Source organism: Echiichthys vipera (genome assembly GCF_963691815.1).
Source record: "Echiichthys vipera genome assembly, chromosome: 9".
Taxonomy (NCBI): domain Eukaryota; kingdom Metazoa; phylum Chordata; class Actinopteri; order Perciformes; family Trachinidae; genus Echiichthys; species Echiichthys vipera.
The window spans coordinates 7,720,733-7,739,652 of NC_139834.1; the positions used below are offsets into that span (position 1 = coordinate 7,720,733).

The following is an 18,920-nucleotide window of genomic DNA, read 5'->3' on the forward strand; positions in this document are numbered from 1 at the left end:
CCATGCACAGTACAGATGCAAGTCTACGTTAACACACACATGCAGGATTTGAAAGCAGCACACGCATTCGCAAACTTATACGATCAATAACTCAATCAGACAAACAAGATCAGAGCCCGAGGATTTTCTCTCTGAGTTTGTAAACAGATTTCAAGGCAGTGTGATCTATTTCCTCTCCGTCTGTCATGGCTTTACAATAAACTAAGGAACAATTTCATTGATGTGCTCATGCTGTATTTACTAGTGGAAGGTTGGCTGGAGCTTTAAACCTGATGACATGCAGAGACTCTGCTGTGACTCCAGAAGCTGCAGTCATCATGGGAACCAGTGCTGACCAAATACACTCTTTTCCCACCCAGATCTGCGCATCTCCTGTCCCTTGTCTCCAGTCTGACTGCCATCAACAACCCAGGGGCCGAGCCTTCGTCATCACCGCCATCATTCATCACCGCCATCATCGTCAGACTAGTTTTCCTGATGTTTATTGAGGCACTCAGCCAAAGAGAGGGAGGCGAGGATACCATAACAAGAGGAGCATTGATGTAGGAAATTGTTCTAGTCCCTGATGTCCACTTTGCTGTGGACTCTTTGTGGTTGTGCAGGAGGAGATTTGGAAAGGTGTGTGTGTGTGTGTGTGTGTGTGTGTGTGTGGGGGGGGGGGTTCATAGGCATGTGTGTGTGGATGGGTGGGTTTTTCGCGGGGGTTGTTCCTTGGCTGCAATTATTTGTAGACTATTTCACAGCTCGGTGTCTGCCGTCTTGGTGGTGGAGTGGCCGTTGGTGGGTGGAGGAGGCTGGGTCTTGTCTGCCTCCGGGTTCTCCCCATTTACGCTGGGTTTCTCTGGGGTTTCCGGAGGGGGGTTGAGGGGGGCCACTGATACAAGGGTGTTCCCCTGGTTTTCCTGATCGGCTGGATAGGCCTCCTCTGCCTGTAAATACAGCACAAATAAACAACTCATCCTGTAAAGAATACACATTTCAACAACACCTGGGTATTAACATACTTATTGATTTCAGGTAGAGTGAAGTAGTTGTCCCATCTATTTTTATATCAATGCAAAAAAATGCTTAATGTTTGAAATCAACGTGTGTATCTGTGTGCATTTGTAAATCTGATTCCATGATCAGATACAGTTCTGTCACACATATAAAGATAAACATGTACACAGATGCATCCACTAACCCTCACACCCTTCCACTATTAATTAAAAACACACACAAACACATCCTCTAATGTGGTCTCTATCATGTGATATTTGCAAGTGGCACAGAGAAACAGCCGCGATCAGCTAGTAGATAAAACAGCAGATGAATAAGGCAGCAGAGAGAAGGGCGGGGGTTTTTGGATTACGCACACTCACTCTTTCTCTGCGTATTCTCTGTGATAGCTGGCCAGCAACATTCCCTAATTAAAACATTGGCAGCAATCGATTCCAAAGGAAGGAAACTGTACTGTTTTGATTTCAGATGTAGTAAAACATGGAACCTTGCCTGAGAAAATCTATGCCTAGTGTTACTGAATATATATATATGAGGGACGTGACTGCAGAAGACATGCTGAAAAAATTACATACTGTATTTGATAAAAACACACCTACAGGTCATTATGTGAGGTCGCTCAGATCAGTGTTAAGAAATAAAAACATCATGTGAACAAATCTGAGTCACTGCAAACATGATACAAATAAAAACATGCAGGGTCTGCAGTGGAAAAGGCAGAATCTATGCAATGATTTTTTTATTCATGGGCTCTGTTCTGAGTGATGCACCACTGAGGGGCAACTCCTGTAGAGCCAACGAAAACATGTAAACAACACATTCAGTAAATGAGGTCTGCAGTGGCAACATACAGTACAGTGTATTGTAGATGCATTCCTAACAGAAAACATGAAAATGTGCTTACCAGCCTCACTCCCTTGGTTTCAGACCTGCGTTGACATTTGAGGTAACCTACAGTGATTGCAAGGGCGGCAAGCAGACCGGTGACCAGTATTCCCACAAACACAGAGGAACCTGATGAGGATGGGGTCTCAGTCCTTGTCACACCCAGCTGTAAACAAGTAGCAGGTTGTAAAAAGAAGCGTGTGTGTGAATTTTAAACCACACAGAATTTGTTACTATGCAATGCACAAAGGAAAAGGATGAGCATCTCACAGCTACAAAAAATAAAAGCACATTGTGGGTTGTGAATAAATTGCAGCTCTGGAAAGATCTTAAACAAAAGGCATTATTTTAAGGAAGACACTTATTAATTCATTTGACTTTCTGGATTTCTACAAAATATTGTAAATGCTACAATGGACACAAGCTGCACACTGGATCCTGAATGGCATCATGCAGAGTTCATTTCATATGCAGGGCTTGCAGTGAAGGACTTTCAGGTTTCATGGTTATTTTACCTCCTCACTATTGTATTCAAGCTTGTAGCATCTGTCTTACCTTGCCTCTCAAGTGTTCACTCTCGAGTGCTCCAGCCAAAGTAGCCAAGTCAGCTGCAGGGGAAGTGAATATTAGACACTTATCAGTACATACCGGATCAGGAAATGTAGCATTTTGCCTCAACACAGTAAAACAAGATTGTATGATATCACAATAAATGAAACTGTGCATGTGCGAGTTATTTAAGTATATTGATGGATGCTATCAATACCCACCGTCATCACTGGCCACCAGTGCCATGTTGCCGTCCTGGGAGATTTTTAGATTACAGTTTTCCTTGCTGCACCAGCCTGCAGGGTTCTCCTGTATAAGGCGTTTTGTTGCTTCCTATAAGAAAGGATTTCTATGTCAAAGGTAATGTACAATAAATGCTTGTGCTAATTCCCAGCAGCTGCATGAAAAAAAAGTCAGGATTAACGCAGATTCAAACTTATTTTGTGCAGTTAATGAAATCGTCCAGCACATAGTATGAGAAAACATATTTTTGCATGAATTCCCTGTTTTGGGCAACAAACAAATTCTACTAACAGTCTACAGCATCCTACATTCATGATCATTAGGGCCAACAATCTAATGTGTGTTCCTGAATTTTCTCGGCTGACTATCAGCACACGTATGCCTTCGTGTGAGTAATGGAGACAAAATGCAGTTGGATGGAAAATTTGCTGACCACACCTTCTTTTCCCCCACCTTAACCCCGAACTATGATATCACCTCATTGCACAATTTTAGGCTTTGGGACTTGGGAACACTCTTCATTTTCCTGTAATGTGATCCAGACAGCTCTCAGTGTTCCCAAAAGACCACTGTGAGCAAACCCTGAATCCTCAGTTAGTTGGGAGTGGGGCCCACAGCTGGACTGTAACAACCAGATCTGTGAGGCAGGGAGGGAGAAACTCGGGAGCGCTGAACTTGAACGGCAAAACCTCCTCTGTCTTTATCACTTGTGACCCATCACTTGTTACTCCCATTGTCTCATACCCCTGCTTTTTGACCTTACATGGCTTCCTATACCCACGGTTGTTTTTTATTTGAAGAAATACAAAGATTTGATACTGAAATTATGTGTGAAGAAGGAGAATAATGCATGTTTTTGTTTCGTTTTGTCATATTAAACACTGATGACTTGGGGATTTACAGAGGACCTTTCTTATTTTCCATTACTTGGGAGCATTACTGCTTTATTGAATTTGTTCCACTGATACAGGCTGTTCCTTTATCAAGGTCTTTCATGCCATTCACTGGCTCCTGCCTCAAGAAAATAACCATGTTTTTTTTTTCCTATGTGCATTTTCAACTAATCGCCAGCTGGCTAAGGCTTCTGGTGCTGTAGTCCATGTTTAGTTTCAGGTTGAGCTGGACAGATGACTTCTGCAGATGGTTCTGTGGATGACAGTAATGACCCAAATAGAGGCTAACAAAAGTATGTGGACTGGGTCTGCCTCAGCTCTGTGCACCTGGGCTGGCATACTCTACGACGTAACAACGACTTGTGTTTCATGTGGTTTGAGGCTCTATCTAACAACCATGTACATACAGCAAGTAAGAGTTAACAGTGAAAGGTAAAACTAGAATCAAGCACTAATATGGCTCAAAATATGAAATGTACTGTATATGTCTCACCCACTCCTGATGTGAAAAAACGGTGTGTATTTAAGACTTTAATAAAAAAACAAACAAACAGAAAAGGTCTCCCTTCATATTCCTCTTTTTTTTTATTAAGGTCTACAGAGCAAGAGAGGAAACATTAGCCCTCCTCGTCGTTTCTCAAGATTTACAACGCCTGAGGAATGTCTGAGAAAAGATCTGCCTTCATCAGGGTCATATTTCCAACTGTAGCTCTTCAAAAACACATATATTTTCTTCATCTAAGTGCAGTTAGCCACTTCCCTTGGACCAAGGCTGTAAGGGGCCAGATAAGGTTTTGGTAAAAGGAACATGTCACTGGAAGGGTTCAGCTCTCCGCTCTTGTTTCACTTTAAATGTCACATGCCATCGTATTGTGACAGCACTGGATGACAAAGGTGGCAGGAGTAGGGTGTAGCTGCTTGGTTGGTGGACTGATATCTTATGATAATATTCTACCTTTACAGTAATATTGTGAGGGATTAAAAAAAAAAAAAAGTACTCACACAATCAGCTGTTGCCATTTCAACCTTGACAGCATTATTTTCTGGAATATCCTCCTTTCCAACACACACAACATCAGGCTGTGGAGACAGTAAGCCAAGTCAGAGAGACATGCAAGGTCACACATGGTCATCAACACCACTCATCAATTGTTCTTCCTTCAAAATAAAAGATGTGTTATTTGCAGAAATATCTGTGAAAAGGCAAAAAGTAGAGAAGCCCAATCAGAGCACAGCACAGCCAGGTACTCACCACCACTGTTTTAACGATGTGTGCATCTGGGACAACGTTCTCCACGACAATGGGGGCAGCAGTGGTGCCTGAGGTGCCTCCATCCTGGCTGTTATCAAGTGGAATGTTTATAATGGTTGCTGGAAATGACCCGTCTCCAGGTGCAGCGGGAGCAGCAGAGGAAGCAGATTCTCCACCGGCAGCAACAGTGGTAGCGCCTGTATCTGGGGGTGCGGAGGCATCTGGAGGTGCAACGGAAGCCGCAGGATCCGTCACTATGAGCAAAATCCAAGGACAATGGTGTTATACACAGGCCCATAATGGATGTGTCAAGGGTTGTCACTTATCATGTCACTTAAGAAAAGAAATCTGATCTCTGGATTGTCAAAAATCCCACTGAACTTGCTTAAACATCAGTGCTAAATCTCAAGTCTCATTGCATGTATATCAAGGCTCCTACCGTCTGGAGCAGGTGCATCTGGGGCATCTGTTGCTGCATCATCTTGACACATCACCTCATCTGCAAGGAAGGGAGAGCAAGGGAGACACATAAAGACAGCAACTTAAACACTTTCTGACTCGTGCAGGGCCCGTTTCGAGCAGGCCAATCGCTTGGCCTGAAAAGCGTCGATTGGGTAAATGGTTCTTGGTATACAGTATGCAGGACAGTCATACATGCATGCATACACAGACAGATATTACTTCCATCATAGTTAGATGATGCTGCTACAGCACCACATATTGACCAATGCCCACAACATTTAAGCAAACTTTGAGGGCCAGTTATAGCAAAACTGTATGGAATATCACAAATCTGGAAAAATCACTAATTCCAGCTTGGCGCAGAGATGTTGTGTACAAAATTTGGTGATGATTGCTCATAATTTGTAGCAGGAGTAGCAAAAAAAACCAACAGATTTGCACACAATTTTAGATTGTTTTATTTGAACTTAGACAAAAATGGGCGTGGCTTATATAGCTAGACAAAAAAATTGTTTCTGTGACTTACAGTTCAAAGATTTTGCTGTTATAGCGCCACCATCTGGCCAAATTGCACCGTATTCAACACTGCACTACCCTGGGTCATCGGGTTCGCGAAATATGTTATAATTAAAGGCCTCCCTGACCTAGTGTGTGCTAGCCATGTTTGCATTGGCCAAAGCAACATGCAGGCCGAACTACAATTAGTAAGTAACTTTCCGTTGTTTTTAGAACACCGGTGTTGAAATCTGTTTCCCTGTCGTTATCCCTAACTAAGCGTCTGCCTGTTGGGGTCTACTTAACCAGACTTAACCAGGGTGCTTCGGAAAATAGAGTTTAGTATTCAAACGGGGCACCCCACCAAAGTATGGCACTCTATGTTGCAGGGCACGCAATTATACTGTAATGGTTAAATACGGAACTCCTAGATTATCATTAAATCTCACTTATATGACTGCTCTTGTGTAAAGATGTTCTTGGAATGAAATTTCTAAAGCACAAGCTCAGTGAAATGTTTGTGTGAATGAGGTCAGGGCAGAGGCAGGTTGGTTTGAACAGCTTGGCCTGGTCAACTCAACCTCATGCCCAAGATGCCAAACCAATTTGTCATGTGTTCTCAGGGGCCCTAACTAAGTAGTAGTCACATATGGGACAATTCTCACTGTCTGCAGCACATGCAAATAGACAGTTCAGTCAAAAAGGTCACGACCTCCTGACTACACATCCGTCCTCTGGGAGAGATCCTGTTTATGTAATAATCTTAGGATTAAGTTGGGTGGTGCTAAAAACCTTTCCGACATTAAGAAAGGTTAAGAAAAGTAGGAAAGCATTTCCCAAGTTCATGTGTGGGTTTTCTGGGCAAACGAAAGACTGGCTTCCCTGGGTTGAATTAACTTTTGGAGTCTAGCCAAAAAACAGAAGTTGCATCAATACATGTTTAGGCCCAATGAGAGATCACACTTACAATCAAAAAGAGAGAACTCAGTTTAGGTATAAAGAAGAAGCTAACAAGGATTACAGCTTTGTACCATCCCGCACCTTCATTTCTCAACACTCCCCTCTGCATAGAAGGAAACCAAAGTAATGTGTAAAACAATCTAACAAGTATCCAAAACTATGCACAATGTGATTGAAAATGTGTTTGGTTTAGTTAATCACCAGATACATTTATATAAATGAGGCGAATTTAGATACTTAGTGTGTGTTTCCAATCCTATAAACATGACCGACTTTAACACACTCTGGAATGAGTTCCAAGTTCCTTGTGGGAATGTTAGCAGCCCAAACAAAAGGTAGTGTTACATCTTTTTTTTTCTTCCACAGCTGATGAGTGGCCCCACAATAGCATGTGTACAGCACTGTGGAACATGCTCTGTAATATATGGTTCCCTCCTGCAGTGCGTTTTATCTCGACAGTGGCGTCAACTGGCTGAACGTTGTCCAAAGCTGGTCACGTGCTGCATGTTTAATTGTGCTATTAGAGCCTTCAGCTAATTGCCTTCGGCTTGAGCTGCTATGTTTAAAAGAGCAATAACTTGGGACAAAAATGTTTAGCTTCCAGAGCTAACCTCAGTTACGTTATAAAGGTTTTATTTGGACAAGTAGTTACTATGGAATGTTTTCAAAGTACTTCCCTCTCTAACAAGTTGTGTGGGCTAGAATAAGAATAATTATTATTTTATCATAAATACTTTTACCTCCCCATTTTCTTAGAAAGTATAAATCATTGCATTTAATGGTTCTCTCTTTTAAACACACGCTGCATGCTATGATTCTGCACACATGCAGATATAAAAAGCACACAAATGCGCATGATGAACGTTGAAAGCATAGACTGTATAAAACGTATACACAGTCTATGGTTGTAGACACGTGCTGTACATACACACTAATCTACTCACTTTAAGTTGTCTCATGCTGACACTCATGTGCACTATGTCAGAAGTTTATACACAGTAACACTCCACCACTGTGGACACAGACACATCAGACAGCTGTGCAAGACATCTCACTGTGTTTCCAGGCAGGCCCCTCTCAGCATCAACAAGAAGCCCTAGGACCGGTCTCAGCACAAAAACAGAGAAACATACAGCAACACTCCTACTGCATAAACACAACCTCTGTGTCTCTCTGGAGAGCTTTTAATGGGCTCAGAGAGGCCAAGGCTGCAGACTGTGTAACCTCTGGGTTAAATGCTGATCTTCTCTACTGGGCTACATCAAGTAGATTCTCGGCCTGGCTGTCCTCCTTTAAGCTTTCAGTCTGGGTGTTCCAGTCTTTGACGTGGTGTGTGGTGTGGAGCCAATGCCAGATGTAAAGAACTAAATCATAGGCTAAAGAGAGGATACGATACGGGCCAACGATGCTGAGTGACGGTTCAAATGCTGCATTTCTTTGCCTGTGGTTGGACGAATCAACAGCAATTATAAGGCAGCAGAAAGGGCAGGTAGTGCACCAGCAAATGACAAATGTAATTTGGTGGATGCTTCATGTGCCTTGCAGCACCATGCCTGCTGACATATTTAGCACACAAAGCATTCTGGCAAGTTTTTTTGCTCTGTCTGTGAAGATTTACAAGACCACAACGTTATTGTTAACATGCTGCTGGAATGTCTTCCAGTTCGTGAGTTGCTGGTCCATAGGCATACCCAACTGTGTCCCTTTTAACACAAAGGGAACATAAACAGCTCCTAAAGGCAGTTGTGCCTCAAAAATATTAGGTATCAGGTAGATACATAAAGCAAGCCTAATCCCCTGGAAGATTGTCCAGACTTCCACAACTGACTCGTCGAGCACTTTATATGGAGAAATAGATTAAGACCGGTCTTCACAAACTTGTATCAAACGTCATCACTTACTGCTTGGATACCAGCATCTAGTTCACATTAAAAATAAAACATTTTGTAAGGCTGAGATAGAAACAAACTCATAAAACATTCTGTAGCACTCAAGGTTGGACTGATTCATACATGAGGGACAATAAAGAGATGAGTGTTCCAGGGTTCAGCTCTGTGTCAGCTGGCGAAACATACATTTCTAAGGCATTCAGACCATAGAGGACTCAGGGGAGAGCAGGAGAGAGAGAGAGAGAGATGAAAGGTGAAGGGGGAGACTGAGTCTCATCATCCCTTTATATAATGAAGTTGTTTTGAAAGCCAGATCCTACATATTTGGTTCTGTTTCCAACCAGACAAACTCCCCCTTATACACTAACAGACACACCAACATAAGTTTATGAACACACAGTTTATGAACACACACCCACTATCACACAGCTAGAGTGCTTAACTGTCTCTGGATAGACATCAGTCTAAAAAGCTGATGATTATCATGGTTAGGTCTGGGTATTGTTAAAAATGACAATACCAGTACCCTTAAAGTGATACTGATACCGACTGAGTACTTCATTTGTAATAATCCTCCTGCTTTTTATGCATTTATTTTTAACAGATGGCACCGGCTTATAGTATAGCCAGACTTTTGAAAATATTGATGGCTCCTTGGCACGCTGGACTTCCAACTCTGTCAAATACACCATGCTTGACTTCACCACACCACAGACGGATGAGTAGCTGCTGTAGGACTGGGCCAATCACGTGTAAAAATGAATAGAAGAATACTTGTATTGACTGGCTATTAGCAAAACTATACAAATACCGAAAGTCGTCTTTTTCTAGATTTGGGTAAAAAGAGAATCAAACACAGTTATCGTTTGACTGGGGAAGTTTCTACACTGCTTAGAGGGAAATAGGTAAACACACACACACACACTCTCACACACTGTACAATTTTATAGATTTGCCACTTTAACGTTGGATGTTTGCTGATCCTAGTGTGTTCAGTTTGAAATCTAGTTTCAGGTTACGATCCTGCAGCACACAGCTAGATTTCCTGAAGAGAGGCACATCTGGAAAACAAGGTGTGTTTGATTTTAAATTTCAGCTTCATGAACTGAGGCCCCGCTAATGATTAATAGTTGCTTGACTTTCTCAGTCTGCCCGCAGAGAACTACTGAATGCTTGGGATGAGATCACGAAAACAAATACTCTATGATTCTAAGACCGTCTGATTGGACTTGTTTTTGCCCGTTCTGGGACCTTAGGGTGAGTACAATGTTATCATACCCGACAGAACCTAGAGTCAGAGCTACACAAATAAATCCCAGTTTTTTTTTCTTCTCAGTACGGCACCATCTCCTTTTACAATGATTTTTAGCATCAAGTTTGAGTACCTCTTTTTGTCTTTGTTTGGGTTTAGTTCAGATCAGTGAGCTCACGTTCAGCTCAAACACGTGCATCAGCACGCTGCATGAGTGGATTGTTAACTGCACATAAAGCTCCGTCTGCCTTTATAACCCTATATGTTTCAGTTACAAGCAGCTGCAGCCAAACAGATTGTGTGTGGGCAGTTAAGATAGAGGGTAAGTACATATTGAATAGTGCTATCTGGTCCCTTTCCCAGTCACTTACCATGTCCCTGCTACCTCACTCATCTGTTACAGCCTTGCCCATTCTCCCCTTGACATGTAGCTGCCATTGTGCCTGTCATCCTTTACCCTTCCTGCCATTCCAGCGCTCAGATTTAGGGTGGGGAAGAGCCCAGGAAATTGCAGCAGAAACAAACATAGTCACACCAGATTAAACAGGTGCAGTCAGTGTATGAGCAGGGGGACAGCAGCTGCAGTGAGTCTCCTCAGGGAGCTCTTTCCCTCCCTGCAGATGTGATGCATACTGTCAAAGAGCTGTGAAGTGTCTGACATCATGGGCAAGGGGGAAAAAGCTTCAGCCGTAAATCTTGCATTTGACCTCCACCCAGACCATAGAGACAACACCTTGGCTGTCATAATGTGCCACACCCTCCTCTCCTTACTTATCCACGTCCTCGGCTTCCAGATGTTCACAGAGGACGCTGAGATCTCTCCTAGCTGTTCTTTCCCCTCCCTACAAGGAAAAATGCCACTTCAACTTAACTCTGGAATTCTTTCAGTCTCACAGACCCTCAAGGGGATTCTGGGAAATGCTAAAGGAAGGGTGGACTAAGTTAGTGATCAGCCAAGATGGAGAAATTAAGCTTGGATTAATTATTTGTATTATCGTTTAGTCTATTAGATTGTTTAGTTTGTACTTAAAAAAAAAAAGTAAAGTGCATAGCTTGTCTAAATCCGAGAGGTATTTAATTTTTTTCTAAATAAAGAAGAAAAAGGAGTAAATTGTTACATTTGGGAGGGTCGAAACACTTAATGCTTGGCATGTTTGCTTCATAAATGACTTATAGGATTGATCAATTATCAGAATTGTTGTTGATTTATTTTCAGTTGATCAACTAAAAATTGATCAACAAATTGTTTCAGCACTAGTTTAGATACAATCAGCTAGTAATGGAGAGCAGCTAGAATAACAGTTGTCAGCGTCTTGCCCAAGGACACTTGAAAGAACCACCGATCTTGTAATCAGCGGACGACCCGCTCTACCTCCTGAGCCACAGCTGCCCTTTATTGTCCAACTTCTCTTGCTGTAGGAGACATTTAAAATAGTAAACAACGAAGTATAGACAAGGAAATCAAAGACAGTCCACTTTAATATTACTTGCTACTCCAGTGACAATCCCAAAAAAAAAAAAAAGACCCAGGAATACACTGCTCAGGTCCCCGAACGTGAGAACCTGTTTTTGTTTCTGCACAGACGGGTGGCAAATTTTGACTTTTCCCTCCTGCCCACGCCCCTGGGGTTTTTAAACAAAACACATGATAGTGTTGAAAAAAAATAGAAAAGGAATTCACAACAGGTTTGGTATGTTATCCATGTACCTCCTAAAACAGGATGTGGCTGTCACAGCACACGGCATGCAGTGACCTCGAATTACAGAGGCGAGCACGCTGAAGGTTACAGATAACACTGAGGAAAACAGAAACGCACTACTGCGGTTACATATGCGCTGTGGGGTAAAGCATAGAGATGCTCAATCCACAGAGAAATGCACACAGCCTGTATTCAGTGTCTTTAAACGAGCCGGCAGGACTCCTGTACGGTTGTGATGTCACAACTATAGTATATATAGGTAGAAAGTGCTGCTATAGTGCTGTTACAGTCATAACCCGGTTGTAATGATAGTGCAGAGACGCAAAGAGTGCAGATGTGGACGACCTGGAAACACTGACCAATCAGAGCAGACTGGGCCTTTTTGGGGGCAGGCTTAAGGAGACAGGTGCTAAAACGGAGCGTTTTTCAGCAAGGGTGAATACAAGTATATATTCAGACAGACAGTACTAGAAAAATAAAATATTTGTTGTTTTAATATTAAAGCATGTAAACATGTTCTAGATACCCAAAATACTGTAAAAGTATGAACCTAAAAATGAGCAAAGTATGTCGTCATGCATCTTTCCTTCACATGCACTCAATCAGGGTTGGTAAAACCAGAGGCAGAGAAAAACCCTGGAAAGGGATGAATGCAAAAAATAAAAAGGTACAACTGTGATTGATAGCAGCTACTGACCATTGTTTTTATTCACCCCTTAATTCACTCATTAAAATAGTTTCAGCAGTGCAGTGAAACCTAAAACCTGTTTCCAAAACAGTCCATCCATTTTGTTCGTGGATTAGAAACTGGAAACACCAGGTGCTCTTTTCTCTGTGTCAGAACCAGCATTTGGCTGCAACAGCAGATGTCCATGGATCAATTCCAGCCGCTTTTTTTACATGAGAGTGTGTGGGGAGAGGTTGTAAAAAGATATCGAAACCTATAGCCCTAAACAATCTGGCTCAAATACGATTGAGGCTAAGGAGCCAAAATGGGAGAGGAAGATTGAGAAATAATAGCAATAATGGATAGCTATAGTTTTACTCTATTTGGTTTCATTCATCTACTTATGTTATATGTTAATGTCAATTATTTAGTTGGTTACTGTGAGCACATCTGACATGGGTTGTTGGGAGGGATAGTGGGATTTATGTTGGGGTTTTTTGTTTTTGTTCCTGTTTTTCACTTTAAGGCACATGCGTTGATACACTGTACAACTGTTGCACTTTTTGTGTTTGATTATCTGCAAAATTCACTAAAAAAATGTGGGGAAAAAAATAATGGATAGCCAGATATGGCTAAACTCTGCAGTTTTGTCTTGAGAAAGCAAAAACCTGTACAGAAACATGCATGCTGTTTATACATACAACTGAAAAAGGTCAAAACTCAGGACCTTCAGCTGAAGGGCACAGTCTTGTGTTTTCAATTAGAAAGTATAAAGCATGGCCCCAACGACATGCCTTTTACAGAACATTAATTACCAGGAGCAATTATTCTGGCAGCCAAAATGCCTCAGCCAAGGCTCATTAAGTGCTCTTATTCCCCAGGGGTAAACAGCATACCCCTCCTTAGATACAGCCCTTACTGGTTATCCAACATACACTATGTGTTATACGTGCTTTCCACTGGTGTCTGGGATGCCATAACCTTGGATCAGTCACCTAAGGATCACTGAGCTGTTGCTGAAGTTTTAATTCCGAGCTAGCATGAAAAGGCCAGGATGACACTAGAAGCAGAGTGCTTCCAAGTTTTTGTTTTGGCTGCTCATTAGCTGCACATACGGGCAATTTTTGATCTGAGCAGTGATATCTGGAGTTTCTCGGCCTTGTCCCGCCAAAATTTCGGGGCTGAAATGAAGGCGAAACAGGAAGAGAGGGCTTTTTTTCCCTCCTGTATGCTGGTAAAAACCAACAGCTGTAAAATTGCAGCGGGGTGCCAGGGGAACAAGGAACAACAAGCTCACCAGAACAGCAGTAATTGGAAAAGGAAGATTTGAATGCTAACACGGCGTCTGCTATTCATTAAGACCGTTTCACTGGGTAAATATTGTTGCTAGATGATCTACTTCTCCAAGTTTACCCCTTTTTTCCTGGATGATCATTTAGTTAGTGGCGACAGTGAGGCTTTTGTTTTCTTATCATTAATATGTTTTCTCTAAAAAAGGTTGGCCTCAAATGAAGATAATTCAGAGAGAGAAAAAACATTTATTTTTTTCCTTCCTTGTTATGGTGATTGTATGATGAGGGCTAGCAGATGAGGTAACAGAACGGACTCTGGTGACAGGCGGTTTGTTAGACTATTTTACTGGTTTCAGCTGTAGCCTGTACCCTGGCTCTCTCACATGTAGAAATCGTTTAAGCAAATTGGCACTTTGACAGAACACAGGCTCCAGGTTTAATTACTCTGCGAGCTCACGTGGCTCCTCAGCCATAACTTTGGGCCCAAGTGGACACACACCCTAGCCTGACATAAGACCACTATCTGCCAAGGCTTATATAAAAAAAGACCCACACCCTCCAGCAGATGACGTGAATTAAACTTCACCATCACAGCTCAGGACTGAAAGAATGCTGGTCAATAGCCCAGGGCCATGAGACAGAGAGCACGAGACATAGAGAGAGTGGCAATATTCTGCCCATGTTTACGTTGGCAGGGCGAAGATGCTTTCTGAGAAACAAAGTCTTGTACATTTCCGCGCAGAAAGATATGGAAGCTGATTTCTTACATTTTCTTAAATTTTCTCTAACAGAATTTGGCAGTATGTGAGTTCTCGTGTGTCTCTTCTTCCTTTGTATTCAATCAGTTCAGCCATCTTGAATGACTTGAAGGCCACTTAAGTGTGTCACACAAAGGATATCAACTGAGCACTGATGGCTTAGTGTATATGCACACACGAACACATTCACACTAAAATTGGAACCCTCCCAACCATCAGTGAATATCTGGGTTTAATGTGGTGTATTCTAACAGCTCATTCAGCTTGGCCTGAGGCCCTGACTTAGAAACAGAAACAGAAACAGTCATTGTAGATGACAACCTGAAATGAGCAAGACACAATGTTTTTCCCGTTTCTCCTCAGAAGATTTAAAGTTTGGGTTTTCCCCCAAAATCTGGAGAAAGTGACAACTTGTAACTTACTCCAAGAGGCGTTGGATGACATCACCCAACATTGATGTCTGTTCCCATTTCAGCACTACATATTTGCACGCCTGCATAACTGCTGAATGACAGCTATGGGAAGCGAGAGCATAAACTACTTGTGTTGTTGCACGGAGAGTCGAGGTGATTGGCTTGCTTATATATGATGAGGATGTTTGCTCTGATTAGCAAAGTTAAACACATTCACTTATCAAGTACGTCAAAGGCTCTCTTCCTGGCGTTCTTGCATCCCTGCTGCCGTCCACTCATCCTTTTACTCTTGTTTGTCTGAATCAGTGTTTCTAGCATGCAAAGCTAAATTAAGATGTTGGCCAGGAGGTCTTATCAACTGAATGAACTGAATGCATTGCACTTGTTAGCTGCAGCACAGCTACAGTATGCCACCACCATATATTCTGATGTCGTGATACCACATTGTTTTTAAATTGGGCTGATACTTGAAAATACACTTTTTTGTCTCCATAAGCAACATTACATATGATCTGACTCCACAAACATGTTGCTGGATGAATGCAAAGTCCAAGGACATGGTAAAATGGGTTTGCTGGTTTCCATAGTTTCCTTTTTTGTAGAAATACTACAAACCATGTTTTTAAGACTGGCCTAGGATCTGCTGCCACACCCAATCGCCCTTCTGTGGCCAATGACATCACTGCTAGCAAATCTGATGTGGCATTTAATAATTCTCTCTTTACTTCATTGATGCATTGATTAAACCTCCGGATACACAACAATTCCACATTGAGAAGGAGACATAGCAAGACAGGAGCATGAGCCTCAGCATGTATCAGGATAGAGTGAGTTCACAAAGAGTCTTCTTCATGTAGGAAACATAATCAAGCATGAAATATTTTAAGTGTTTGTGTCTTCGAATGAATAATGACGTCATCAGGGACAGACCTCTGACACTGTACTGCTGCAGTCACATAGTCCTATACTGTAAGGAGGAGACAGATTGTCTCTTGTAACTTGGCTGGCAGTGAAAAATGTATCAAAACAAGAACAGAAGTAGCGAGACAAGCATGCAGAAGATTGATACAGAACGGTTAACTAGCAGGAGGTAGATCAGTAAAAAATACTAGCAGTAAACCGTTGCATGAATTTAAACAGGAGGTTTTCCATTTTTGTTTTTTGGAGCCATATGTGACTGTGCCTCTGAAAAATCACACTGCAATGCCAGTTGGACACAAGTGTCAACAATGTAGCAGGTCTGTGTGAGCGGAGGACTGCTGTTGGATGTGGTGAAGAATGGAGGATGGGTCAGCAGGCTTGAGACAACACCTTTGTGATATTCTTAAAAGTAGAAATCAGAAGCTGAGTGCTATAACCTAAAACAGTGGCAAGACATTTGTGGCAATGCAAGATCCCATTTTAAACTGTTAATCGCTGAAAACACTAACAACAAGTCCTAATTACAGAGATAATAAGATAGTCAAATAGCTGTTTTTCAATTAACAACAATAGTGAACAAAAAAGACATGTCTGATCGTTAGTTTTGTCTAAAAACATTCTCTGTATCGTGGCTTTAATTTCTTGGTGGGGTGTGTCCAGAGTAATTAGATTTCCAGGTAAATCTAATTACCATCTGTTAAGCTGCTGATGCACACGGTATGTGCTGTGTCCTTTTATTGTGCAAACTACGAACAGGTTACGCCATCTCATAATCTTTTCCCATATAAAGTAAACCCTTAGTTATTTTCATCGGCCTGGAATACTCCTCCGTGTCTACCCAAGGTCACCCCGAACATTTCCCGCTCCCTGTGCTCATACATGGGGCCCAACGGCTCTGCAGAAGTCATTAAGATTGGGCTGAACTAGAAGCTAGCTTTACAACCAGCGAAGCAGCAACACCATCCAAGCCACACATCACCCTGCAATTAGCATCTGGCCTCAGACTGATTTGCAGTGGACTGCCCAGTGAGTCCACACATGATCAGCAGGGAACACAGTCAGAGGGAATTATTTTTGCTCTCTGAATCCACGTCTCATGTGGTCACACATGCAGCTCACACGCACTCAGATTTACATGAAATATCTTTATAACTGCAGCCAGTCAGGTGAATGCAACAGATAGGACCAAACTGATCCTATTGTTATATTAAAAACAGATCTGATGCTGTGTTGTGTGCTTGGTTTTAATCAATTTTACACACTTTCAAACACATACTAGATCCGCCCAGATGCACTGCAGGATATAAAGCATAATTCTTCTCAACTGCAACTTTCCACTCCTGAGCAGCCTTTGTGTCAGCAGCCACCCCGCCGCTTACCATGCCTCTGTGCGTCTGTGTGCAACTTCATGGTAGAACACATCAAAGCAAACCCCCCAACTAGCGTGTGAAACAGCAACTGTTGATGTCCACATACTGCATGATGAAAAACTGAATTTTGCCCATCATAATGAGAGGAACACAAAGAAACAACATTTCACATAAGACTTTGTGTGGATAGAAAACTTTCTAAGAAGAGAGGAAATATTGAGAAAGCTGTTCAATAATTCTAGGAGTACTCACTGCTGAGCAATAGAGCGCAGAGCACCAGAACTCCAGCCGTCCTTCTCCAGAGCCCATTCATTCTCCACATGGCCATCCTCTCTGGTCAGACTCAGCGCAGCCGGCGGGACTGTGTGAGAGTAAAAAAGTGTGGTAAGTGATAATGAGTGCGTGTGTGAGGGCCGGGGGAGTCGGGAGTTTCCTGTGAGGTCTAAGTGAGCGGGATAGTCAAGCAGGATAAAGCCTGGCTTGTGTTCTGTTGCTCTTTATATGGCCCCACTCCTTTGGCCTCTCTTGCTTTCTGGTCTTTCCACACCCCCTTTCTAACTGCCTGCCGTTAACTTGTTTCCCCCAGTGCAACTGTCCCTGCCTCCTCCCTTGTCCTTGTGTGCGTATGTGTGTGTGTGTGCCCATATGTACAGCAGACACCAGAACAAGATTAAGTTAGTTGGTGACATCCTGTTGAGCTTTATCTTTATCACAGTTTTGCTTCATGATGAAATATATTGGGAACTCTTTCATAGACGTTTGCAGAGTTTGTGCGCTTGTGGTGTAACTGTTTCTGCAATGTGGGGGCTTAGTTGCCCTTCAGGAAAGTTTCACATGATGCTTTAGTAGACAAGTTACAAATACAAGCTGTTTCCAGTGGTCTGTCTATGAAGAGAAATAACACTGGCTAAACACTTATGGACTACTATGTGAACTTACACAGGATCTGTAGAAAAGTGTTAAAGAAGTTTGTCCTTGTTTTTTTTTTTGGAAGATGCACCAGATAAACAGGAAGCACTCCTCCTGCCGCCTGTATGTTGTGTACATAGCTGAGAGGCCTGTAAAAGCACATGGCGTCACACACAAAGCGCTTGGCTCTGGTTTTTGTGCGTCCCCGGGCAGATGACTAACAGCCTACAGTGAGTCATTCAGTGCACCGCACGCGCACGCCGACATGTACTGTACAACACACGCTTTATAAAAATGCTGTAACACATGCGCACTGACGTCATAGACAAACACACACATGATATTTCGTGAGTACACCGCATCAGCAGAAAGTAACAAAGTGTTGCACCGATGTGTGGCGTGCATGTAGGAGAGTGTGGTGCTGGGTGTTCACCGTTCATGTCCACACAGAGATGGGCTGTTCCAGAAGAATCCAGGCAGGCCACATCTGGAAGCACTGCAGTCCCACTGCTAGGTTTTCGAAGGATTGCCTGGAGACGTGCTTGTCAAACAATGCAACCATATGGGGCTGAATCGAGCCAAGATGAGGCTGGTGTCTGCGTACACTCACTGAGTGGAGCTTGACACCTTTACTTCATATTCTGTTTTTTCTTCTGTTCATTGGTAAACTGTAGTTGTTTTAAATGTGCTATACAAATATATAACAAAGTTTGACTTGACTCCAGCTGGTCACACTGTACGTTTCAGAGCAGCTACCTGCCATGATTTAAAAGGTTTAAAGGGATAGTCTGGATTATTTGAAGTGGGGTTTTATCAAGTACTTATCCATAGTCAGTATGTGCCGCACGTTTCCTGTTTGGAGAAGCAGGCAGGGGTACCAGCACAGAAACTAAGAAACGTACTGCTGTAGTCTGGGACAGCAGCTCAACATATTTTACACAACAGGAGTGGAAGGAGTGCATTTATGGGGCGCTTTTATCCAAATCGCTTCTCAATTTTAGCCTCTTATTA

General features: G+C 42.5%; 1 protein-coding gene across 1 annotated transcript; it reads right to left on the reverse strand.

The window, feature by feature from the left end:
- Positions 1 to 661: 661 nt before the first annotated feature.
- Positions 662 to 17,465, reverse strand: cd34 (CD34 molecule). Its single transcript, XM_083920851.1, has 8 exons — positions 17,253 to 17,465; positions 5,261 to 5,320; positions 4,822 to 5,075; positions 4,572 to 4,649; positions 2,655 to 2,766; positions 2,440 to 2,492; positions 1,904 to 2,050; positions 662 to 929 (listed from the first exon to the last, which is right to left on the reverse strand). The coding sequence occupies exons 1-8, from the start codon at positions 17,326 to 17,328 to the stop codon at positions 738 to 740; spliced, it is 972 nt and encodes a 323-aa protein (XP_083776977.1). The 5' UTR covers positions 17,329 to 17,465; the 3' UTR covers positions 662 to 737.
- Positions 17,466 to 18,920: the final 1,455 nt, after the last annotated feature.

What these genes read in the sequence shown, in the direction of transcription:
- cd34 (XM_083920851.1), bottom strand. Translation starts at nt 17,328, where the DNA reads ATGGCCATGTGGAGAATGAATGGGCTCTGGAGAAGGACGGCTGGAGTT. An exon ending in ACATCGTTAAAACAGTGGTG is followed by an intron (nt 4,650 to 4,821) that starts GTGAGTACCTGG and finishes CTGTCTCCACAG; the next exon opens with CCTGATGTTGTGTGTGTTGG. An exon ending in ACTGGTGGCCAGTGATGACG is followed by an intron (nt 2,493 to 2,654) that starts GTGGGTATTGAT and finishes CTTCCCCTGCAG; the next exon opens with CTGACTTGGCTACTTTGGCT.